General features: G+C 43.9%; 1 protein-coding gene across 2 annotated transcripts in view; it reads right to left on the bottom strand.

Annotated features, from left to right (window-relative positions):
• Positions 1 to 8,096, bottom strand: part of gnao1a (guanine nucleotide binding protein (G protein), alpha activating activity polypeptide O, a) — a 302,643-nt gene extending 294,547 nt beyond the window's left edge. The window contains exons 1-2 of one of the 2 annotated variants that reach the window (XM_063066714.1): positions 7,168 to 8,033; positions 6,940 to 6,982 (exon numbers count right to left, since the gene is read on the bottom strand). In XM_063066714.1, coding sequence (XP_062922784.1) covers positions 6,940 to 6,982; positions 7,168 to 7,285 — 161 coding nt within the window. In that variant the 5' untranslated portion in view covers positions 7,286 to 8,033. Of the gene's footprint in view, positions 1 to 6,939; positions 6,983 to 7,167 lie in introns of both variants that reach the window. The other variant, XM_063066715.1, reaches the window with a different exon arrangement.
• Between the last annotated feature and the right edge of the window lie 18,159 nt (positions 8,097 to 26,255).

Consider the following 26,255-nt stretch of genomic DNA (forward strand, 5'->3'; position numbering starts at 1 on the left):
TTTCATGCTGTGGTTTGATGAAAATATTCCAAACCCCAATTCTCCTGTGCAACACATACCTTTTTTTAAAAAAAAAGTACTCTGCATTCAACAATTATGTGGTGAGAAATATTACACTGGTAATGAGTTCCATCTGAATGGCTAGGGATTGCAAAATGTTCTACGTGAGACTATTCGAGCACCTGTAGGCGAACAGATTTCTTTTATGGTCTTTGCTAAAAGGCCTTGTGAGGATAGGGGGGGAGATAGGAAGTCAGGAGCAACTGCACTAATGGTTTTCACTAACATAAATCTGGAACACTACCTTTATCTCTGTTTATGGAGGATGCAAAATGTAACTAGGTTGGTAGTGACTGAGTGAGATGAAAAATGCCTGCCATTAGGCTGTAGCAAGGCAAAACAGAACAGTATAGGAACTGCTATGATTTCAATATTAAAAGGGTTGTGTGCTATTTCAGATGAACATAATTGGACTTTAGATGCTGCTGTACTCATGGCAAGCTGCAAAATAGGAAAATACTGTTATGTACTCAAGAACTCAATGGAGTTCAATATTGCGAACATAATACACTTCCAGTTAACTTCAAACAAAATTGTGAAATTTTCTGCAAGGTAAACTTCTATTTTAGGGTTAGTTGTTTGAGGGAGAGGAGTGAATATTTTTATACTCCCTGCAGGCTGACCCTCTGAGCACAGTAACTGGTTCTGGAGCATCAGGTGCAACTGTTACTCTATCTAATTATTTCGAACTGCAGAGATCAGGGACTTAACAGTCAGACCATGGGGAATTCAAAAACAAAACCAAAACAAACAAAATTAAAAGATTTAATCTTTTCAATATATGTTTCCTGGTCATTACCGGTGAGAAATTGGTGCACTAGCCCTTGTGATATGTAGCTATTTCTGCAATGTACACAAGAGATGAATAACCTTTGAACCAATATTACATTCATAGTATGACACAAGCAGTAACATTTCTCACTGCCTGAACCTAGGAGAGGCATTAAAGAAAGGTTTCTATCCTATTTCCAGTACTCTGGAAGATGGAACAGCCTTTATGGATTGGATGCACTCAATGTATTTTCCAGCAACCAATAATTTTAGACATTTGTCTCGTTCTCAGCAGTGCAATGATTACAGCCTAATCCAGTTTCACCTCATCAGATTACTGGTCTCCATCTATCCAGGTGGGTCCAAAGTCATTAATCTTGATTCCATTGGTATCATAACTTTCTCAATCTGCTGCTTAATCAATCCAAGCAGGACTACATAATGAGATCAAATTTCTACCTAGTGTCATTGCAACTTCAAATGTGTGCCAAAGTCAAGAATGATCTCACTTCCAAGGGCATTCTACCACCGGCTTTGACTCAAACATTATTTATGGCACGTACCAGTCAATCACTCGATAGGTCCTGAGTGATCGCTCTCAGAAATCCATTGAAGGTTTATGACTTTTTTCTAAAGCAGATCTTTAGATACCTCAAATATATTAAATATATCTTTCATTCCTAACAGGTAAAAGAGTATGCCAGTGGAAAGTCTCTAACAGGTAAAAGAGTATGCCAGTGGAAAGTCTCTAACAGGTAAAAGAGTATGCCAGTGGAAAGTCTCTAACAGATAAAAGAGTATGCCAGTGGAAAGTCTCTAGGAGACTGTTTCCAAAGCTGTGTCTGCAATCATCTTGTGCTCAACTAAAGATGACCAAATAAATCAATGTTGTTTACTCATTATCTCTCTCTATTGTTCAGTAATGATTGATAGTAACATTTTTTGTTGTTAATGGCTATTGAGTTCTCAGATGCATTTTTCATCTCCTTACTTTGAAAATAAGCTGGTACATACCCCTCCTTGGCTTAGCATCACTGTTATCATTTGGTCCTTCAGGGGTAATTCAAAATGAAAATATATCAAAAATGATTTATATTGAGAAATATATTATTGTATGTGTGTGTGATGTAACCAAACTTTGAACCCTCCACCTCTGTACCATTTACACAGTTCAGTCAAGACTAGACCACAAATAGGCAATAGCCAGTCACTGCAAAGACCAAACACGGAATACATAATGCCACCAGAATCTAAGTTGCCCAAGAAAATAGGGTAATAGTGAGTGCAAATCTCTTCCAGCTCAGGGTGCGCTGGAGTTCGGAGTTCAATTCCAGTGGGTACACAGGGTCTCAGGGGCGCTGGTCTGAAATCCCAGAGCAAGAACCATTCCCATGGCAACCCATCGAATGTGTGGGTTTCCCCTGGTGCTCCAGTTTCCTTCTTCTGAACTTTACCGGCGGGTGGGAGTCCAACTTAAAGGTGCATTACTGCTACCAACTGGACTGGAGTGTGATGTAGAGCTGGGAAATAAAACTCTGACCAGTTCTTTATCAAATGAAAACTAAATTATTCCAAAAAGTCCTATGGATTGTAAATAATGAAAGACAATAATGTGAATTAAAGTCACTTTCATAACTTAATAAAGTTTTTAAATGAAAACTATCAACCCTCAAAGATAATAGTGAAACCTGCATTTGAGTTCTTTCAACCTTATATGCTTCACATTGCAATTGAATGTGTTCAGCTGTTTCATAATGATGACAAAATCTATACACTTCAGAGTGGTTTTCCAACGTGATAAAAGGAATAATTAAGCATAGTATGCCCAATTCTAAGCTGAGTCAATATATTTCTTCCTTTGTTTTACCCCCTTCTCTCATCAAGCCAACAGTTTTATGTCTCTCTTCTGACTGTTATCCCACAAGTCTTGCCATTGCCCCCTAATTCTTAGCCCCACCAATCCCCTTGCCTCTTACTAAGTCGAAGGTCTATATCCGCAGTTGAAATTTTAACAGCTTTTTCAGCAAATAATCAACCTGCTCATTCCCCTCAACACCTCTGTGTGCTGGCACCCATAAGAAAAGGACACGTATTGTAAACCAATACTTTGAATATGAAATAAAGTTTGAAGAGCTTCCAGCAGTAAATCTGACCTCCTGCTAGAATGACCTGTTTTAAGCTTAGTCAAAACCGAAAAAGAATCTGAACAAATTACAGCTTTGCAAGGACAGATTTCCTCCAGCCACTGTAAGCCCAACATGATGGCAGCCAACTCTGCAGTATACACTGATAAATGGTTAGTGAGGTATTTATTTATTGTTACCTGTAATTCAGGCACAAAAACAGCCACACCAATATTCTCAGTTATATTATCTTTTGATCCATCAGTAAAAATGGTTAACATATCACAATAATTTCCTTAACATATTGATGAGTTTCGACTTCATTGAATCACGTAATCCAAAATCAACTAAAGTCACGGGGGTGGTGGGGGGAGACAAGGTGGGATAACCGAGAAAGCTACAGCGGGACATACTGCATAATCCAACAAACCCATATTCCTAGCGTGGTAAGAACCCAGACACCCAAAACTAGGCTCCGATTTCCTCGCACAGTTCAAAGACGTACTGGGTAGGTAGTCATTGTAAACTGTCCCGTGCTTAGGTTAGGGCTAATCGGGGTGGTGGGAATGCCGGGGGGGGGGGGGGGCTCGAAGGGCAAACTCCACGCGGTACCGCTAAGTAAATAAATAATGTATAAAATATTAAAAATCAGCTTTATTCCATTTTGCCCTCGCTGAGATGATTACGGTCGGATTCCACGAACGCGACGGAGGGTAAAATTAATTTCAGCTTCATAAATGCTTATTCCAGCGCTGAAGCCAGTCTTAGCAGCGGCTGGGTGGGTTGTGCACTTTCCCCGGCACCCGTTCTCTGAAGGTAAGTGGTGCTTCATTCCCAAATGGTGCAGCATTCTCTCATTCAACGGGGCGCCAAGAAGAAATGCAAATTTCAGATTCTCCCCGTGTGTTTACACTGTTTGTGGGCGCGGAGACAGGGATAGATTCTACTGTGAGGGCAACGGGAATGGTTCTCTCGCCCCAGACACTCCGTCCACCCACCCGAATTCGGGCAGCACCGCCCGCTTCTCTGGCGCTCAGCCCCGCCCTTCTCTCCTCCCTCAGGGGCGCCGACTTCGCCCGAGCGCTGCCGAAGTTGTTCGGTGTCTCTTTCCGGGCGCTGTCCACCAAGGAAAGCGGCTGAAAGGCGCTCGGCCGCCACCGGTGCCCTTTCGCTCACAACGGGTCTCGTTCTCCGGGGTCCGGCAGGCCTCATCCCAGTTTTAAACCGGTACTGGTCTGGCTCCCGGCCCTGTATCTGCCCCTCCTCCCCCCCCCCCCGCCACCACCCCAGGTCCTGGATCAAGCTCCTGGATCAGAGTGACTTGGAAGGGGTTGTCAACGTTAACACCAGCCGCACAGAGAGCACAGATCAGAATAAAGCACGGCCCTCATGCGGGACTGGGCCGCGCTAAAACGCACAGCCAGTTCCCACATCCCCTGCGCCTGGGCGCTCAGATCCCTGACAGCGCGCATACACTGATAGCCCAACACAAAAGGCCACGAACCCAAACAAATCATAATATGCAATCATATCATCAAAGCAGTAGCCCAATCCAACCCGCGGAAAACGGGATACAACGTCTCAAAATGGGCACGGCATGAGATGCTGGACAAGGAAACAAATGCGTGTTTGTGGGGAGAGCTTTTTACAGAATAGCAGTGGAGAAATAATGGAATTAAGGGTGGATGGAACTCAAGATTTTAAGATTGGTGGCTAGAAGTGGCTAGTGGTTGATTAAAGACAATCGGGGGTGTTGAACGAGTTAGAGTCGGATACGCACGTGGTCTGTGGCTTGCAGGACGCGGAATGTAAGGTAGGACGGGGCCATGGAGAGAATACAAGGATGAAATCTTAACTGGATAGGTGGCTGGGGGTGGCGAGGGGGAAGAGAGTGATGGAGGTTGGCGGGAGTGTAATCGAAAACACAAAACACAGGGACGACTGAATACTACTTTAGATGCAAAGGGCAGATTGATCGATGTTCGGTGTTAGAAGTTAACAAAGGTGTGAGTGAGGACTTTGGGATCAGTTGAAGCAAGGTGTAAGCCTACAGCACTACAATGGCAGTTCTATTCAGCGGGCAATATGCACAAATAGAACCAATAGGGATAAAGAAACGACCTTAGCTATTCCCCATCGACTCTAGTTTGTAGCAAGCCAATACATAACAGTACAAAAACTAAACCAATTTAAGTAGCAGCACAGACAAGGGTCCAAGTTGCAGCATCTCCCTTTTCGAGCTATATGATGAACAAGCAGGCAAGACTCACTCTGCAGTACCCAGACATGAACCCAGTATCCACGTTGACATACAAAGAAAAATACAGACATTTGTCACAAAAAGGAATACAGTATAGACGCATTCAACCTTTAAACCCGTTCTGACGTTCAATTAGTTTATACATAATCATCTCCATACAGTCAACAGCGAGATATTTCTTGACATCCTTAATTATGAAGAGCTATCTACTGTGGTCATGAACATTTCAATTGTCTCAGCAACCACAACAATTTTAAGGAATGCCCTGATTACTAAAACCGCTGTGTGTGTGGGGGGGGGGGGGAGGGGGGATTGTTCTTTATGATTTAAACACTGGAATACCAAGATGAAATTTTCCAAGATCTGTCTTCTGTTCCCATTAACTTCACAAGAGGAACCACCTTAGATGGTGGTGGGGAGGACATGGCTATGAAATCATCTTTCTTTAAAAAAAAATCTCACATGCCTTTACCAATTGCTATTAACATTCTTAACTCAAGGGAACATAAAGCCAAGCCCAATAAACGCATAATTTAAGCCTCAATGTTATTCTAGCGAATCTGTGCCGTGTCTAAGGTAACAAACGGTACTATTTTTGGGATGGAGTGGCCGGATCTAATCATAACATTCAGGATGTGGTCCATCCAAGACTCTGGGTAAATGAAGCAGAGCTGATTACTTTTGTATTGCAAGCCCCATGAGATGACCGCTAACATTCCATTAGCCTTGGATTGCTTTCCGTACCTGACCGCTCGCTGTCTTTGAGTGATTTGTGTGCTTTGACATTCACATCCCTGGTACACAAACCAGTGGCAGCCACACACATAATAGGCAGACCCAGTTCGTTTTTATATAGCAAACATAGATGTAGGTTAAAACGTTCAGTACATTCTTTTATTAAATCTCTCCCCCGCCCCCAAAGCGTCATTATCCCATATTGTCTGAAGAAATTAGGATTCAAGGGACTGTACGAAATAGGGTAGGACCAAGCTGCTCAGAAATTCCACTAATTCCACCTGTTTATTAATACTGTGAATCGGGATCTGTGAATCCCGGCTGATTAATTAACATAATGAATCGTAAAGGCAAAATCTAGGTTAAAAGCCTTGAAAATGGCAAATGTTCAGGTTACCGTCTGTCGGGTTAATTTCGCATCGACTGTAGACATTTTTGAGAAAGCTGGCCTCGCAGTCAGTGTTATACACCGAAGGGTGACAGAAAGACTGGGGTGATAGCTTGGTGGCTATAATAGATTGATTGGTAGCGGCGAACGATTTACTTTCCATGGCCCCTCCTCCGAAGCCCAATCTGTGTCCTGATGCATACTCGTACATTCACAGAAGCAGATCCAGCTACTACTTCAGTGCACCGGATCCACACCCTTGCCCAAAGAAATGGGGATTTTCAACAAAAATAAAGAGGCCATCCTCAGCAATAAATAAATCAATATATCACTGGACCCTCCAACCACCTAAGTCCACATGCTGGGAAAAGTCACGGCTCGTCCACCGAAGCCTTCAATATATTGGAGACGGGAGACTGAGGTAACAACACCATAAATATGGCGGTCTATCATTCATATACATCTAACCTCAAGATACAGTATCGACTCAATATTAAGGCGTCAACATAAGGCGAGGGGGATGTATCCGCGATGTTGCAATCCATACCAGATGATAAAGCGAATTATCTTCCCCCACCCCCAAAAAAATAGAAGCCACTTACTTCATTTGCTTTACGATGGTGCTTTTCCCCGATTCGCCCGCCCCTGTTGGAAAACGGAGATAGCGATGAGAGAAAGTGGGCACGGGGAACCATGGGGTGGAAGATGCGTTAGTAAATGTAAGGAGATAAAGGGAGATTAGAGCGAGGGGAGAGGAGGAGGCCACCAGCCTGTAGTCGGTGAGGGAGGGAGGAAGGGTAAGGAGGTGGAGGGAGGCCCTTCGGTCTTACCGAGAAGCAGCAGCTTGACATCCTTGGCGGCGCTGAGGCCATCCTCTTTTATGGTTTTCTCGATGGCTTTGCTCCGCTCCATGGCTGCCCTCTCCTCGGCGCTCATTGTACATCCCATGGTTAGTGTGTGGAAAGTAGCACAGCTCTGGCCTCTCTCTCTCTCTCTCTCTCTCTCTCTCTCTCTCTCCTCCTCCTCCTCACTCACTCACTCACTCGAACTGAACCCTCTCTTTGCGAAACGCCTGGTCTTTAATCGCACATCCAAAGCCGGAGGAGAGATGGGGCCGGGCTCACTCCGTTCCTTGCCGGTGCACAGATACAGGAATATCCTAGAAAGGCTGGTGGGGGTTGTTTTTTTCCCCTTTTCTCGCTGTCTCTCTCTCTCTCTCTCTTTGCAGATTTGCACAATCAAGACAGTGGTCTTCAGATGGGGAGGGGAGGAGAGAGAGAGAACAGGGGCTTCGGCCGGAAGGGACTGTCACTGGATTACTGCTCGGTGATATCTGCTGGGCGGCGGCAACGTTTCAGCCCGATCGCATCGTTCGGCTGCTGACAATGGGAAGAGAGTGCCAGAGAGTGCGCCAGCCCCGCTCCACACTGACGTCAAAAACACACTGAGCCTGCGCCAAGCCACCAACACCCGGCGCCGCCGCTGCTCACTGCACCTTAAGCAGCGGCTGAGGGTGGAGGTGTGGTGTTGGGTGGGGTAGGGGCGCTGAAGTGGATCTCCTCATTACAAGGCGTGCCAGAAAAGGGTGCAATCGCGGGTGCCCTCCTCAGACTCTGGCGTTTGCGGGAAGTGGGTGTGTCAAGGCGACTGAAGTCAATATTTGCACTGGGAAATCTGAGCTCGGAGCACAAACGGAGTTTACATATTTAATGCAACATGGAGCTGAAATTCATATGTGGAAGACTCTTACTTCTGAACACACACGCACACAGCATGCTCATTGAACATGAATTTAAATAGGATTATGATCTATCTACCCGCCTTTGTGGGGGGGGGGGGCTAGGAATTATGGTGAGCACTTTCAATTGATCACGCCCTTAATGCATCGCTGTTGAATGGATTTTAACCAGAAAATCGCCGGCATTTAGAATGCTGGTCGGAGCTGTTAAGTTACAGTCCATGACGTTTTAGCGTAAGGCAGGCTGGAATACGCGGCTACTGTAAAGTCAGATGAGACCGGGAAGTGAAGCGAGCGCAGTTAGATTCACACAAACACGGCGCTGGGGCTGTTGGATCGCGAACGCTCCGTGCGCCCAAGCGAGGAAACAGTGCGAGGAGCCGCAACGATAGCTGTGAATTCTGCTGGAACGGCTGCTTCCATTTTCCAGGTTTTAGGGCGTGTACAGTACCTGAGATGTGCAAATCAGGGTACCAGAGCCAAACGAGCAACCGAACTGCTGGTTTGCTACTCCCGCTCGCCTCACCATCCTGGCCACCACTGAAATCTATAAATAACATCCAATGCCAGCCCCTCCTCGCCGCAACAGCCTTTTTCTAACTGACTGTCAAATTCCTGTGTTTTTTTGGCCCTTCCTCAAAAAGACATCCCTATCTGACCATTTCTCTCGCGGCAAAAATCCTGACATCTGGATTAATCCACTCTCCAGAACAGTCTTTCCCGCAGCAAACATCTGTGGTTTAGAATATCCGATCATCCGTTATCCATTAGGAGGATTATGTTTTACTAAACATTATATTAAAAAAATCAATGCAATATTTATGAAGTGGTTTGAGATGTGCATCGAGCGGTGCGTTGTGTAGAAGAGCGAAGATGAAAGGCGTGTTAAAATGAGAACTCTCTGATGAAAGTGGATAACATTTATTTCGATAATTGCCGGAATACCATTTGTGCAACGAGGCTCCGCCTGAGGATTGGTCTTCCGACAGGGACAAAATAAGAACTGTCTTAGAGCTCATTTCCCACCCAGTACGTGCCAAAGCGCGCCGCCGCCTTTCCAAAGCTAACGCAATTCCTTGGGTGCTGGCTACCCGCCTGTCCTCCGGTCCCCGAAACACCAGCAGGGCGAGGTCCAAGGTTGTAAAATGGTACCATTGCCACGTGGATCAGAACCTTGCCTTTAATTGATCGCCACGTTAAAGTCAGATGCTGAAAACAAAGGGAAACGAAGCGTCAGTACCATATTTTCTTATAAAAAATCGATTCGGCCCATGGAGTTAATTCTCTCTCATTTTCCCCTGTAACCGACTTTCCCCAGATTCCCAGTAATTCCCAACAGATTTCTTACACATTAAGGACGACTTACAATGACCATTTCATCGAGCAACCCAAACCTAATTGAGATATGGGGGGGAACTCAGATGGTCACAAGGAGATTGGGCAGACTCCACATCGACAGCAGACACATGGGTCACCGAGCCGCGATGCAGCAACTCTACTGGTCGATGAAGGGTTTGGAGCCTGAAACTAACTCTGCTTCTCTTTCCAGCTGCTGAGTATCCCCAACATTTTCTTTTGTTTTTATGTTCTCTTATTTGGGCTTTCGTTTACTGTTGGTAAATGATCATGGTTCCTGTCGCAGAATTTTAATTTACCAAAACTTAAAAAGAAAGAGCAGGCAGGGTTATGCACATTCAGGGATGATGAGTGACTATGTGGTCTGTACAATGGGAATCAGTGTAATATACCTGGGAATAATACTGTAGACAAATCCAGGGAATGCTGGGCAATGTGGTGACTGCACCAGCAAGGATTAATAGGGACAGCCTTTGATATAGTTCACTACCACCTGAAATGCAGTCACACACTATCCTGCAATGAGGTTGCTCTTCTCCTTTGTCACGGGATCAGCCTTCTGGTCTCCCAGGTTTAACAGCATGGCAGCAGTTTCAATGTAATGTCTGTTCTAACCTCCTGACAGGCTGGTAGCAGCATTTGTTAAACCCGGTTCTGCCAGGAAAGCCCATACCCCTGAGTTAATCAACAATTATTCCTCGTTCTGCTACAGTTTCTATGTTATCGTCACTCTCTTTCTAATCTTCAAAGTGACTTGACCTCGGTTCCTGAAAACTGCCTGGCCAAACCATCACTGCAAGCCATGTATCGAATCGCTGATCAAACAATATGGAAACAGATCATTCAATCCATCCAATCCATGTCGACTATCAGCCAATCAATCAGAGGAATCCTATGTTCATCCCAGTGTCCTTAGTTTCCCTTCATTCCCACCAGATAGTCTAGCATCGGAGTTGCCATGGAGTCTGGGATGGCTGATAGGTAACAGCAATGGCAATGGGGTAAAGGTACTGACCAACCTGCATATCTTGTGATGTGGGAGTATACTGGAGTACCCAGAGGAAACTCACACTGTCACAGGCAGACTCCACACAGCCAGCACCCAAGGTCAGGACTGAACCAATCAGCATGAAGCAAGAGTTCTACCATCTGTGACACAATGCTGCCTAACTTAAACATCCAATTTAGGGTGCAACTATGCAGATTCCAATTAATTCCCTTAGAGCTGGGGTTCCTAATTTTTTTTAATGCCATGGAGCTTTGCCATTAACTGAGGGGTCGATGGACCCCAGGTTGGGACACCCTGCCTTAGAGCATTGCTTTGGTGCCTAACATCCTTGGCCTCTCCCTCAGTTCCTCTGCAACAGTGCGCGAGATGTGACAGCCAAGCTGCTGGAGAGACCTCTCATTTACAGTGAGGTCTTCAGCCAACACTGAAAGATTACCTGGAGCAAGTGTTGACCAAGATAGTCCAGCATTGGGCCTGCCATGAAGTTTGGGATGGCTGGGAGTGACAGAAATGAGATCATCTGCTGTTCTAAGAGAGGTCAGCTAATTTACATTCTGCTCTTCCAGCCTGCTTCCTTAGTGGTTCGAGTGGCTGAAGGAAAGATGGATTGCTGGTGTGTAGTGATAGGCTGGAAGTCCCTTTCAACGTTGGTAACCTCTGCCGTATTGATCAGGCCAAGCTTGCACTGCAACATGCACATGTTGGGGAGCTTCCCCTTGCACGGCAGCAAAAATTGAAATCTTGTGCATCAGATGTACGTGATGGGTTGGGGCTGCAGGTATTGAAACAGAGCTGGCAGCCAACTTCATCCTGGAAAGAATGGGTTGTAGGGTCCACACAAGGTCCTGTGCAAGGATAGATTTTGACTCCCTATCCTTCTGTATATCACATCCCATCCATTAGGCAGATCTATTAATGCCTCAAGCACCCGACTAAACATGCCTGTCTCTGGATTGCCCCATCAAAGTACTCAACTGAGTCTTCTGTAGCAAAGCCTTCAGAGTCTTCAAGGGTACTGACTCCTGGGCACCCTTAGACTGTAAGACCATCAGATATACCGGCGTAGCAGAATTAGACTGTAAGACCATCAGATATACCGGCGTAGCAGAATTAGACTGTAAGACCATGAGATATACCGGCGTAGCAGAATTAGACTGTAAGACCATCAGATACACCGGCGTAGCAGAATTAGACTGTAAGACCATCAGATACACCGGCGTAGCAGAATTAGACTGTAAGACCATCAGATATACCGGCGTAGCAGAATTAGACTGTAAGACCATCAGATACACCGGCGTAGCAGAATTAGACTGTAAGACCATCAGATATACCGGCGTAGCCGAATTAGACTGTAAGACCATCAGATACACCGGCGTAGCAGAATTAGACTGTAAGACCATCAGATACACCGGCGTAGCAGAATTAGACTGTAAGACCATCAGATACACCGGCGTAGCAGAATTAGACTGTAAGACCATCAGATATACCGGCGTAGCAGAATTAGACTGTAAGACCATCAGATACACCGGCGTAGCAGAATTAGACTGTAAGACCATCAGATACACCGGCGTAGCAGAATTAGACTGTAAGACCATCAGATATACCGGCGTAGCAGAATTAGACTGTAAGACCATCAGATACACCGGCGTAGCAGAATTAGACTGTAAGACCATCAGATATACAGGCGTAGCCGAATTAGACTGTAAGACCATCAGATACACCGGCGTAGCAGAATTAGACTGTAAGACCATCAGATATACCGGCGTAGCAGAATTAGACTGTAAGACCATCAGATACACCGGCGTAGCAGAATTAGACTGTAAGACCATCAGATATACCGGCGTAGCAGAATTAGACCATGCCGGCCATTGAGTCCACTCTGCCAATCAATCATGGGTGATTCTTTTCGACCCATTGCCCCATCTTCTCCCCATTACCCTTAATTCTCCTAGCAACCAAAAAACTATCAGCCTTTGCCTTAAATACGGCCGCTCTGAATGATATCGTATTCGTTAACTAGATATTGTTTATTTGTTAAATAAATAAATAGTGCACAATCCTGATTTGATGGAGACAGACGTGAAGAAGCACGGAGGAACAAGTGGAGAAACTTCTGAAATGCCTGCTTCGCTGCCGCTGCTGCTGTGCGATTGAGAATCTCCGGAGGGGAAGGCCCCAAATCTTCGGCTTTGCCTATTGCCTGTTGCCGGGGCTGGGGTCAAAGCGCTCGGCAGAGATGGTGCTCGGTGCTTGGTGTCAGAAGGCTGGTTGGAGGCTCGAAGTTTTCAGACAGACTCAGAGTTGGATTGTGGTCGGGTGCTTCCAGGATGCTGCATCAGCAAGTTTGCAGCACTGGAAGCTCATGGCAGGGAGAATTTCTCCCTTCAAACGTCTGTGTGAGATGATGGGACTTTCGAGAGACTTTGAGACTTTTTTTTTACTGTGCCCGTGGTCTGTGCTTCATCAATTTACGGTATTGCTTTGCACTGTTGTAACTATATGTTATAATTATCTGGTTTTTGTCAGTTTTTTTAGTATTGGTTTGTCTTGTGTTTCTGTGATGTAATTCTGGAGGAACAAATTGCATCATTTCTTAATGCATGCATCACTAAATTTCAATAAAAGAGGACTGAGTGTCCTCATAATCTAAATCTAATCTAATCTAAATACATCCAGTGGCTTGGCCTTTATGGCCCTCTGTGACCGTTTCCACAGATTCACCACCATCTGGCTGAAGAATTTTCTTGTTATCTCAGTTTTAAAGGGCTTTCTTTTATTTTGAGGCTGTGCTCTCATATCCTCAACTCCCCAGTTCATGGAAATATTCTCTCCCTGTTCACTCTATCCAGGTCCTTCAGTATCTGATAGATTTCAATGAGATTCCACTTGATCTTTCTGAAGTCCATTGAGTAGAGGCCCCTCTACGCTCCTCAGATGCTAAGCAGTTGAGCTCAGTTCTGGCTGCAGGTCAGTATCTCAGATGGTGGCTCCGAGTGTCAGATGAGTGAGTGCCTCCATTCTTTCCTCTCTCATCGTTCAGCAGAATTCTCAATGCAAGTTCAAAGTTCAAAGTAAATTGATATGTGTCAGCCTAAGATTCATTTTCTTGTGGGTGTTCATAGTGAATAGAAGAAAGAACACATATAACCAATGAAAAACTTCACACAATATAGGAGCAGGTTCACATGGAGGGTTAGTTTCTTGTGGAGGTTGTACATAGGTGCCAGCATTATCTCCACCAGAGGTTAAGGATAGGGCTTGACCGTGGCAATCTGATGTGACTGTAAGATGGCTTTTCTAACAGGACAGAAGGTGGTGTGTGTTAGCAAACATGATGGAATTTGTCTGGGCGGTGTGCTTGTCTTGACCAAGTAAACTCAATGGACTGAATGGTCTAATTTAGCTGCTATATCTAATTGTCTGGGTGAAGTGCTTGAACAGCCAGGAGTGTGTGAAATCTATGAAATGAGGGTGTGAATCATTTAGTGAAGGTATGATAGATACATAAATGTTAGGTAGGAGGTGTAATTGATAAGAAGATTATTGTTAGGTGAATAATGAGGGTGTATTACACAAAGCAACGTGTGAGGCTAGTTGCAGTTGTTGAGGGATGGAATAAATCTCTAATGTGTGCGTGACGATTAACCATTCTACAGCATTTATGAACTTGGGGACTCTGCTCTTTTCCACAAGCTGTCATGGCTTCCAGCAAACTTTCCGAGTCTTTGGAGTCATTTTTCCTGGCAAGAAGCACGCACTGCCTCGCATGAACACATCTTGATGTGGCTTCAATCCACTTGAGCGAGGTAAGTATGAAATTGCAAGACATTACCAAATGGCCTAAATCTGTTCCGACGTCTTATGGTCTAAAATGTCGTCAATACATAAGCAAAACAAAAACATTTTTGCAACAGTTATTGAGTCAGCATCACAGTCACAGCATCATAAAAATAAATAGATCAGGGTCAAAGGTTGAACAAAGAAGATCACTCAGTGCAGTGCCAGAAACTCTGGATAAAGTGCCAGTTGTGAAATCAGATTATAAATGTGATATTTCAACTTTGTGAAAGTGACAGTAAATTATAATGAAATTTGCCACCACCTATTTCTTGAACAGTTTCACCTGAAGTCAGATCATGTACAAGTTTCTCCCTGTGATGGAGTCTTGCTTTACATGGGCAGGTTATTATGAACCATGGGATTTTGATGCCAATATTCTACATATTACTTCACCAGATGCAGCCATCTCCATAAAACCTTAAGACATAGGAGCAGAATTAGGCCATTTGGTCCATTAAGTCTGCTCTGCCATTCATTCGTGGCTGATCTTTTTTTCCCCTCCTCAGCTGCACTCCCTGGCCTTCTCTCCGTATCCAATCAACCTCTGCCTTAAATACACCCAACAACCTGGCCTCCACAGCTGCACGTGGTAACAAACGCCACAAATTCACCATCCTCTGGCTAACGAAATTTCTCTGCATCTCTGTTTTAAATGGAATAAGAACTTCAGAGAACTTGGCAAGGTGGACGTCCTCATAGGTAAGGTAGAGAAAAGGAGATGGGAAAAGAGGAAATGGAAAGCTTTGGTAAGGCTTCAGATCTACCTACTGGGTCAACAAAATGGACAATAATTAGAATCCAGTTGCATCTCAACAAATAAAATCATTACATAAGTTCATGATGATTGGAGAATACCACTTGCATGGAAATTCCTCAACAAAGCGCCACACACTAGCATTCTATGCACAATGTTTTAATAAATTGCCAGCCTACACGTTATCTGCATAGCCTTTTAAATGACCGTGTTTTACATCGTATTTCTGTATTTTAGGGCTAAACAGTATTAATGTAAAATACAGCCAAAATACATCCTGTAAATGACTGTATTTACCATCATATAAAGTACCAAATCTACAAAGAGGATGCTGCTAATCATCCTTGAACTTCACTACCCTAATGTGTAAACATAAATAAACTAAAAATATTTTTTTACACTTGTTTTGCATAAAACTTAATGTGCCTATTTTTATAAAGACAAAATGAATTGCATTATTAGCTTAGAAAGGATCTGCTGACACTGAAGAGAGTTCAAAGGAAGTTCATGAAGATGATTCCAGGAATGAATGGCTTGTCATAGGAAGAGTGTTTGATGGCTCTTGGCCTGTATTCAATGGAATTCAGAAGAATGAAGGGTGACCTCACTGAAAACTATCGAATGGTGAAAGGGCTTGATAGAGTGGATCAGAGAGGATGTTTCCTGTCGTGGGAGAGTCTAAGACTGGAGGACACAGCCTCAGAAGAGAGGGGCGTCCTTTTAGAATGGAGATGAGAAGGAATTTATTTAGCCAGAGAGTGGTGAATCTGTGGAATTATTTGCCACAGCCAACTGCAGAGGCCAAGTCTTTATAGATATTTAAGGCCGAGGTTGATAGATTCTTGATTGGTCAGGGCATGAAGGGATACAGAGAGAAGGCAGGAGGTTGAGGCTGAGGGGAAAATTGGATCAGTAATGTGAAATGGCAGAGCAGACTCGATGAGCCAAGTGGCCTAATTCTGATCCTATATCTTATGGTTTTATAGTCCTATGGTCTCGTCTTAGAATATTTTGCTGGCTGCATGGGAATTATGGATGCATAAATATTGGATAAACAAGAGTTCATTGGATATTAAGGAAGTCTTTTCTTATGACAATACTGTATAATACAAAAGTACATTTACTAGACGTTTATGGTTCTACGTAATTGGGGGGAAATGTACAAGATTTCTATCTACTAGAATTATATGGTGATGGATAACAAGTGCAAGGGATGTTGAATATAATTGATTATGTAGGAGAAAAACATGTACATAAACATTTAAATAGTGAGGAAAGGTAAAGTGCACATGGGTAACATGAAGAAAGATTCTAAGAGTTGAGAGAGGTCTGAATGAAAAGCATGAGTAATAGAAAAGTGGAATCATTGAAGGGAATTATGTGCAGAGAATTGTCAGTGACAGGACATCATTATGTCAAATAGTTCTTAGTCAGAGAGTTCAGAGCCTGCGCAATGCACACCTCATTTTCCCGTTCTTCCTGCAGGCCTCATGGATTTGATACAGATCCTGTTGGAAACTCATTCCTCCGGGTGGCAAAATCACCCAGTATAAAGCAGGTGGTGATGAAGTTGGAGACTTTGCTTGAGCAATTATTGCTTCACGTGTTTGCTGATCTGTAACTCCAGTGAAAGCTTGGGCCTGTCCTCTGTGGCAGTATGGTGGGTGGAGGGGGGTGGTGGGGGTTGGGGGTTCTTCAAGTTCTCTGGACACTTGTCTAGGTAGCAAAAACTGTCTCTGATATCCTAACAATCTCCTGTTATCTTGTAATAGTGTTCTTATGAGTTGCTATCAATGGAAGGATCATTGATAATTCCTGAACTGTAGGCACTGATTGTACATTTCTGTGGTTGTAACTAACCTGAAAGTAATCCGCTTTCAAAGTTCAAACTTCAAAGTAAATTTATTATCAAAATACGTACAGTATATATCATCATATACTAACTTGTGATTGATTTTCTTACGGGTGTTTTCAGAAAAGTAAATAAATAGAGTTTCTATAAAGACTATATTTAAATAATGACTGACAAATAACCATGTGCAAAGGGAGACAGATTGCGCTAATAAAAAAGTAAATAAATACCCTGAGGCCAAGAGTTGGAGAGCCCTTGGAAGTGAGTCTGTAGGTTGTGGAATCAGTTCAGTGTTGAGATGAGAGAAGTTCCCCATGCTGCTTCAGGAGCCTGATGACTGAAGGGTAATAACTGGTCCTGAACCTGCTGGTGTGGGACTTAAGGTTCCTGTACCTCCTTCCCAAGAGCAGTCGTGAGAAGAAGGCCTGATCTGGATAGTGGGGGTCCTTGAAGGTGGCAGCTTTCCTTGTTGATGTGCTCAATGATGGGGAGGGCTTTGCTTGTGATGGACTGGGCTGTATCCAGCACTTTTTTGTAGACTTTTACATTCCTGGGCATCAGTGATTCCATACCAGGTTTAACTAGAGCCTTGAGATATGTGCAGTGTATGTACAAATGTAATGCCACGTAGGACAGATTTGTGACTGCACTGAATGCCTGCCAGAGCAGGTAGACAGTCAGGCCAATGCAGGTGCTTGGATTATTTGACTCTAGGCTTGTCAGATTGGGCCCACTGCACCAGCAATGACTGACTGTCTGTGAAGCTACAGGATGGACCCCACCACCAGTCCTAATTAAGAGGGATCATCAGTCACTCACAGGTTAACTGTTGATTCGCCTCTTGCTGAATCTACAACTCTACAGATGTTTGGTACTTTTCATGGTAGTTACAAGCTGCCAAGCTCTGCAGGCAAAGATGTAGACCGTTCTTAAAGATCTTCTGCTGAATCTGCAAAAACTAGCTCCTCTCAGACACAGGTCCACACTAGGGAGGGGTAAAATGAGTCTGGAGTGATTGAAGGAAAGTATAGGGGGGATATCAGAGGTAAGTTCTTTTCACAGAGAGTGCTGGGTGCATGTAACCCCTGCCAGGGATGGTAGTAGAGGCAGATTCATTTAAAACTCTTAGATAGTCACGTGGGTGATAGAGAAATGGAGGGCTATGTAGGGTTAGATCTTAGAGTAAGTTAAAAGGCTGGCACAACATTGTGGGCTGAAGGATCTGTACTGTGCTGTAATGTCTTATGTTCTATGCACTGTGTTCAATTCTGTTGTCATTGCAAATCTTCACAAATTAGGCGACAACCTGAGAAAGTCATGCTTACTGAATCCCTTTCCTTCAGCCAATGTCATGAGCTCCTCCACCACTGTACCTTGGCGTGTTGTACGGTCATGACAGGCCTACCAAGAGGTATACAGCATGGAGGGTATGCAGATCTCATAACACCATGGGCAAGGAAACCTTCTCCAGATTGTTACCTAATGTCCTCGCTTAGTGACAAATCAGGGCTCCTCAATGTTCTGGAAGAAATATCTAAATTAACAAAAGCACAGAATGCACTCTGGGTGGGGACTTCAATGTTCATACCAAGAGGGGGTTGGTACTTCTACCACTGACCAAGCTGAAAGCATCCTGAAGAGACAGCTGGAAGATTAGATCTACAGGCAGTGCTGGTGGAACTAATGTGAGTGATAAACTCACTTGATCATGTCCTCACCAATCCAATACAACCGACTATGGCAGTACTTTTGGGGATGAACACTGCACAGTCCTCCAGGCAACACAAGAACTGTACTACAGCAGATCCTGTACCTGCTTGACTGCACACAGATCCCTCATACTGCCATTACTGTCAAGCTAGCACAGCAACCTAATTCAGGGAGACAACTATATCTGGAATAATACCAGGCTTGCTACAAGGTGAAAGCTAGCATCATAAGTGGCTGTGAAGCTTCACTCCAGAATGAGCTGAATGCTTTTTATGCACGCTTTGAAAAGGAGAATGAAACTACACCTGTGTGAATCCCTGCAGCATCTGGCAATCCTGTGATTTCTGTCTCGGAGGCCAATGTCGGAACATCTGTCAAGAGGATCAATCCTCGCAAGGCATCATGCCCTGATGGTGTACCTGGTAGGGCACTGAAAACCTGTGCCAACCAACTGGCAGGAATGTTCAATCTCTCACTGCTGCGGATGGAGGTTTCATCCAGTTTCAGAAGGGCAACAATCATATCAGTGCCCAAGTAGAGAAAATTAACTGCCTCTTCGTACGCTGGATGAACTCAGCGGGTCGGGCAGCATCAGTTAGAAACAATGATTCGACGTTTCGAGCTAGAACGTTGACTCATCATTTCTACCTGATGCTGCCCGACCTGCTGAGTTCATCCAGCGTACTGAAAGTGTTGCTTTGATCACAGCATCTGCAGATTATTTTGTGTTTGTATTAACTGCCTCCTGCTTTTGCCCTGAATTAATTCCTGCCTATGCAAGGACCTGGACCCATTGCAATTTGCTTACCACCACAGTAGGTCTACAACGCTGACGCTGTATGGAGGCTGACGTGCTTCAAGGACTTCATCAGGCAATGCCAACGCAGGGCCACCCATGTTGGAATGGCCGTGTACAGGATGCCAGATGAAGATCGATCCAACCCCGGCTCCCGAACAGACAGACTCGCGTCTGCCCCTCTCAAGTGCACTTCAATTAGAAGTGTGAGTGCCATACAAAACAACAAAACTAAGATCTACGGCAGCTGTCATCTCACTGGCTCTCTACATGGCCTTGACCACCATGTAAAGACAACAGCAAAACCTACGTCAGGCTTCTGTTTATTGGTCATAGCTGAGCATTCAACAGCATCATACCCTCAGTACTAATCTGCAAACTCCAAAACCTGGGCTTCTGTACCTCGCTCTACAGACCACAGTCAGTGCGGATCAGACAAAACATCTCCCCCTCGCTGACAGCACCCAGCACACCTAAAGGATGTGCTCTTAATTCACTGCTCCACTCTCTCTGCACCCAGACTCTGTGGCTAGGAACAGCTCAAGTGCCATCTAAAAATTTGCGATGAATTTGGCAGAATCTCGGAAAGTGACAAGGAGGCAGACAGGAGTAAGGTAGATCAGCTGGTTGAGTTGTGTTTCAATGACAACCCTTCACTCAACATCAGTAAGACCAAGGGTTTGATTGTGTTCTTCAGGAAGGGGGAGTTGAAGAAACACACATCAGTCCTCATCGAGGGATCAACAGTGGAAAGGATGAGCAGCTTCAAGTTCCTGACTGCCAACATCTCTGCAGATCTATCCTGGGCCCAACATATTGATGCAATTATGAAGAAGGCATGTCAACAGCTATATTTCATTAGGAGTTTGAGGATATTTGGCATGTCTTAAAAGACTCCTGCAAGTTTCCATACATGTACCATGGAAAGTTTTCGAACTGCCTGTATCACCATCTGGTATTCAGGGGCCACTGAAAAGGTTCGGAAAATGCTGCAGTGGGCTGCAAACTCAGCCAGCTCCTCCATGGGCACTAGCCTTCCTAGCAATGAGGACATCTTCAAAAGGCAATCTCTCAAATAGGCAGCATTCATCATTAAGGACCCCCATCACCCAGGACATGCCCTCTTCTCATTGCTACCATCAGAGAGGAGGTACAGGAGCCCGAAGACACACACTCAACGTTTTAGGAGCAGCTGCTTGCCCTCCACTATCAGCTCTCCGAACGGACATTAAACCAATCAGTGAACACTACCTCACACATATGCATGGAAATGGTCAAAAATATTTTAAAAAGTCAATCTATATTTTTAACTGAGTAATAAATTATGTATTTAAATGTAATGCAGAACTGAAAAAGGATCTAGTGCTTTTGAAATAAAACTAGAGGAAAAGAATTTTAACAAAGACAACGGTCTCACTCTAAGTAAGGACTGGAATTTGATTGTAAACAAGGTGGGGCAGGGAAAACCCTGATTGGATGAAGTCTAACCAATCGGGAGGGATGGATGCCAGGGGTATAAATGCCTCTGGACTAGATATGCCTAGGCATCATCCCTGATGAAGATAGCAGAGTTTGTCATCAAAACATCGGTTAAAATCGACACCTGTACCCAGCTGGAAGCCTGAGAAGAGTTTATTCATAATACGGAACAAATCAGAGCACGACCAATACTACTACAGTTCTACAAAATTGTGTATTAGTTCCTAATAGTTACCGATGGAGGAATTCATCCAGTGTTCGCTGCCGTGTTCTTTTGATTGACTGTAAATGAACAAAATCAGCACAGACACCTAGAGTAGAAAATGGACTGCCTTCATACAATGCTTTTTGTGACTGCATCCTCCAAATCTTCATTTTCATTGTAACATTCAAGATGATTGTTAATACCTTCAAATTCTTGCTGCGGTGAGGAAAACAGTTCTGAATTGTCACTGCTTATTGCTTGCCAACTATGAATGGCAAAAATCACTACTTTTTGAACACAAACACAGGCAACTGATTTACATTTGCTTTACATAAGGTGTACTGTCTAACGTCCAAACAAGTGCACGTGATTAGCTAGTTAGAAACAGTTTGCAACAATCATTCTGTCCCAATTAAGTGGCATAGTGTCCCCAACATACAAAGGGAATCCCAGCTATTTTCCTGATTAGTTTTTGTTCTTTAAGATTTGTGTCAAATAAGTGGCTGCTCTAATTAACCAGAATCTGTTGTATATACTGTATAATTCCTATTGTAATTTACAGTTTTTTAAATATATTGCACTACACTCCTGCCATAAAGCAACCTGGTATATGTCAGGGATAATAAACCTGATTCTGACTCTTTGTTACAGCTGCCAGACTTCCATCCACATGCTATGAGGGAATGGCTGTGTGCATTGGCTCTGGGACCAAACATCAGTCCAGCTGCAGACTGTAGAACTAGCTGCACCTTAAGCCAATCGGTTCCAGTACAGCTACAGCGCTCGCAGCTCCCTGACAATTTGGAAAATTGCCCACATCTATGCTTGCCACAAAAAAGTAGGACAAATCCAATCCGACTAATTAATGCACCATTAGTCTCCTATCAATCATCAGCAATGTATTGGAAAGTGTCACTGATGGTGCTGTTAAGCAGCACTTACCTATAACCTGCTCCCTGACACTGTGTTTGGGCTCGGTCAGTCTAGACCTCATTACAGCAAACATTAGCAAGAAAACCTGAATTCCAGGGGTGAGGTGAGATTGACTGCCTATGAGCCAGGCTAAACTGTCCGAGTGAAGCACCTTGAAACCCCGGCAAAGCTGAAACCACTGGCAATCAGAGTGACAACTCCAAATTATACTTAGCATGAAATAAGATGTCAGACATTGCTGGAAGCCAATGATCTCAAACCCATGACGTTACTACAGACACCAAATTGTGTTTCGAAGTAGAGGTGTTTAATGATGAATGCCCAATGTCCAATTCCTTTTACAGCTCTCCGGATAACAAAGCGATTAATGACTATGTGCAGGAAGTCCATTCAGATATGAGCTGATAGCTGGCAACATTAACAGAACACCAAACAATGACCACCTCCCACATGTTATGCTTGACATTCGACAGTATTACCTTTGCTGAAACCCCACCATTAACGTTCTGGGGGTGAGGGGCAAAATGTCACTGATTAGTCAAATACTGAGGTTAAAAGAGTAAGTCTCAGGGAGGATATACCATGGTAAGTGATTCCTTATCAAAACATTTGCACCAGCAACAAGGCATAACTCAGGTGTTATCTGTACAAACCGGGACGAGTGCAGCTCCAACTGTACACAGGAATCCCAATATCATGCAGAACAAGGCAACCTTTTTGAGTGACACTCGGTTTGATTGTTTCTTCATTTGCCATCCTAGACATTTGCTCTGTCTGCTCCTGGCACACCATGTCCACTGTGTACCACCTGCAAAATGCATACAGTGGCTTACTTAGGCCACCCAGACAACACCAGACCCACAACCTCCATAACAACGAGTGACAAAGGCGTCAGTTCGATGACTTAACCATCAATTGCCTGCCCTCCAAGCTGTATTGCATTCTTCCTTGGAAGTATATTTTGCTGTCCTTTCATTGTTTAAATCCTAGAACTTCCTACGGCACCAACACAGGCCCTTCGGCCCATCTAGTCCATACTGAACTGTTATTCTGCCTAGCCCCATTGACCTGCACCTGGACCACAGTCCTCCATATCCCCTCCATCCATGCATTTGAACCGGCATACACCACTTCTGCTGGCAGCTGGTACCACACTCCCAGAGGGTACCTGCACAAAGAGTCAACATGGTGGCTATCGAACAGCAGGGCTACACTCTTGGCATCTGACTGCTTGATCATCTTCTAGAGCTGATCAAAGTAAGGATGGTCAAGGCTACTATTGAATCCAGCTCAGAGAATTCAAGGTTCCCTGCTGTTGTCTTCTCCCATTTGCAGCTCTGTGTCTCCAGCTTTTCGGCTTGATCCCAGGGAGGCAGCAAAGAGCCCAAACATCCCTTAACTCCCCAGGCCAGTTCTGAATGTGCTTGACTACCTTATTGCTTAGCTATCCAATTAATTCATGAAGGGAAGTTGGTTAAACAAAAGGATCTGAACAACTCTTTTCCCAACCCTTTATCAAACTGAAGCACAATCAGAATCAGATTTATTATCACTGTCTTAGGTGATGTGAAATATGTTGTTGTACAGTGTAAAACATAAACTTACAATAAAAGTATGCTACTTCGAGGATTATTGATGATTCAATGGATAACTTCTGTAAGGGATATCACACTAAACCTTTCAGGGCCATGCTAATGTAACCAAGATAACTGGTTAGAACAAGGAGGTCATAACCCATTGTATGTGCAAGTGTACAGAAGAGGAGGGAACTCATTCACAAACCATGAACACTTAGCAGTTACTGATAACTTGGCAGGTTTTATTAAATATAAACCTATTGGCTTTGAGTTGTTACCATTCGTAACAGAGGACAGCTCATCTTCATCTTTTCAAGTGTGGTTGGGATTGGCGAGTACTTCGTCGCTTTGCTTACATACTATAAATGATCAAAGAGGATGGATGGAAGGACAATTACAAATAGAGCAAAGTAATCATGGTTTACTGTCCAAAAATGCACAAACCCGGGCAAGAGTATGTGGCTGTGCTCTCAAAAACCAGAGAGTTATGTTTACAAACTTATGAAATATATAGGTTTGACACATTACAGCAATGGTTCCTAACTTTTTTGAATGAAAGTCCCAAGTGATTGTAGTGTTCCACTGGGTAAAATATGCCAAATATGCCTCCCCACCCTTACTTCAACAACGTGTGATGACAGCTTCAGTTAAGGAATTGGAATTCAAGCACAGAGTGGAGAACCAGACAGCACAGTACAGGACCTTTGACCCACAATGTTGTGCTGACCTTTTAACCTACTCTAAGAGCAATCTAACCTTTCCCTCTGAATAGCCCCTTACGCTATCCATGTCCTTAAATACGAGTTTCCTAATGTATCTGCCTCTACCAGTATCCTTGGCAGGGCATACCACACTCTGATTACCTCCTGTGTGTAAAAAAAAACAGCTTTGACATCCCTTCTATGTTTTCCTCTGATCACCTTAAAATTATGCCTCTTTGTATTAGTCATGACTGGTGACTCCCAGCAGTCCCATAGTTGGGGAAGCTGGTGTACTGTATTGGAGTTTACTTCCTTTTGGGGTACCCTTATTGTCCACTCATAACCTCTGATAACGCCCTTGATATACCCCCACCCCGAGAGGATTGCACACCCCAGAGCAGGGACCACTGCATGGATATTAGCTGCTGTAATGGACCATATTTTATGGGATCTCACCCTGCTGTATAGGCTGAAGAATCCAAAGAAGTTAGGAAGCTAACAATAAACCAGAAGGGATTCTGCAGATGCTGGAAATCCAGAGTAACATGCACAAAATGCTGGATAAACTCGGCAGGTCAGGCAGCACCTACAGAGAGGAATACAGAGCTGATGTTATGGGTTAAGATCCTTCATCAGGAGTTGGAGAGAAAGGGGGAAACTTAGGATAATAAACATAATTTCAAATGATTATCATGTTTCTAAGATGAGAAGGAAATAGAGTTATGTGTTACTTGTGGTGCCAATGAGCTGTTTGTCCAAGATATTTGGGGCCTAAGCAAGCATAAATGTTACTGGCCATTAAAGGGACACCTTTCCCTGGAGTCAGTTTTGTACAGACTACTTTTGTACAACTTCTTGAGGCCAGAAGGAACTTTGAATACCAGAGGTGGACAGTCCAGTGGTACAATGGGTGGTGGCACTCCCCCACGGACCTGAGTTTAATCCTGACCTCCAGTCTAGGTGGTATGGAGTTGAAACATCCCATCTATGACTGCAAGAGTTGCCCTGGCTGCCCTGGTTTCTCCCACATCCTAAAAATGAGTATGTTGATTGGCCACCAGTGTGTAGGTGGATGGTAGAACCTGAAGGGGGTTGATAGAAATATGAGAATAAGTTACTGGGAAATTAGTGGGGAATGGGATGAGCTGCCTTAAACTCAATGGGTCATATGGAAAAATGGATCATTAAGCATGGGCTCTTGGGAATCTCCTGACCTAATACTGCATGGGGACACGTGAACAAAGAGATATCAAAGAACATATAGATACTAAGTGTTCTGATTGAACCACTGCTCTCTCTCAACCCACCTATCATACTCCAAAAGCTACCCAGAACCTAATTCTTTGTTGTCAGTGCTGTAGAACTTTGGACCTTTTTATTTTGGCTCTGTACAAGATCAGATCGATTGCAAGGAAGCTTCAGAAATATACAATTTTTTTCCATTGGAGCGCTCAGAACATAATCTGAATGTTTTGAGCACTGGGAATTCCCAATCCACAGGGATTCTCTGTGGAGCAAAAATGGACCATTTGAGTTCGATTCAAGATTTTAGCCATTACACTATGTGCTACAAACTGTTGGTAATTATTGGTCTTAGGGCCTCAATGCCTTAATGTTAACTTTGGTTTAATGAAAACAATGAGGAATAATTTGAAAAAATCATGTTTTGTGAGGTATTTGAGAGTGTTTTTAATAATTGCACACATAAACATCTTGTGCCAAGTGAAAACACTTTCTTAGAATTCTGTTTTCTTAGAAGTCACCTAAAACCTTGACAAACTTCTTATAGATGCACAGTAGAGAGCATCTTGACTGGTTGCAGTATGGTCTGGTATGGAAACACCGATGCTCAGAAATGAAAAAGGCTACAGAAAGTGGTGGAAACAGCCCAGTCCGTCACAGGAAAAGCTCTTCCCGTCATTGGGTACATTTACATGGAGCACTGTTACAAGAAAGCAACATCCATCA

This window comes from Mobula hypostoma, chromosome 14 (assembly GCF_963921235.1).
Source record: "Mobula hypostoma chromosome 14, sMobHyp1.1, whole genome shotgun sequence".
NCBI classification, from domain to species: domain Eukaryota; kingdom Metazoa; phylum Chordata; class Chondrichthyes; order Myliobatiformes; family Myliobatidae; genus Mobula; species Mobula hypostoma.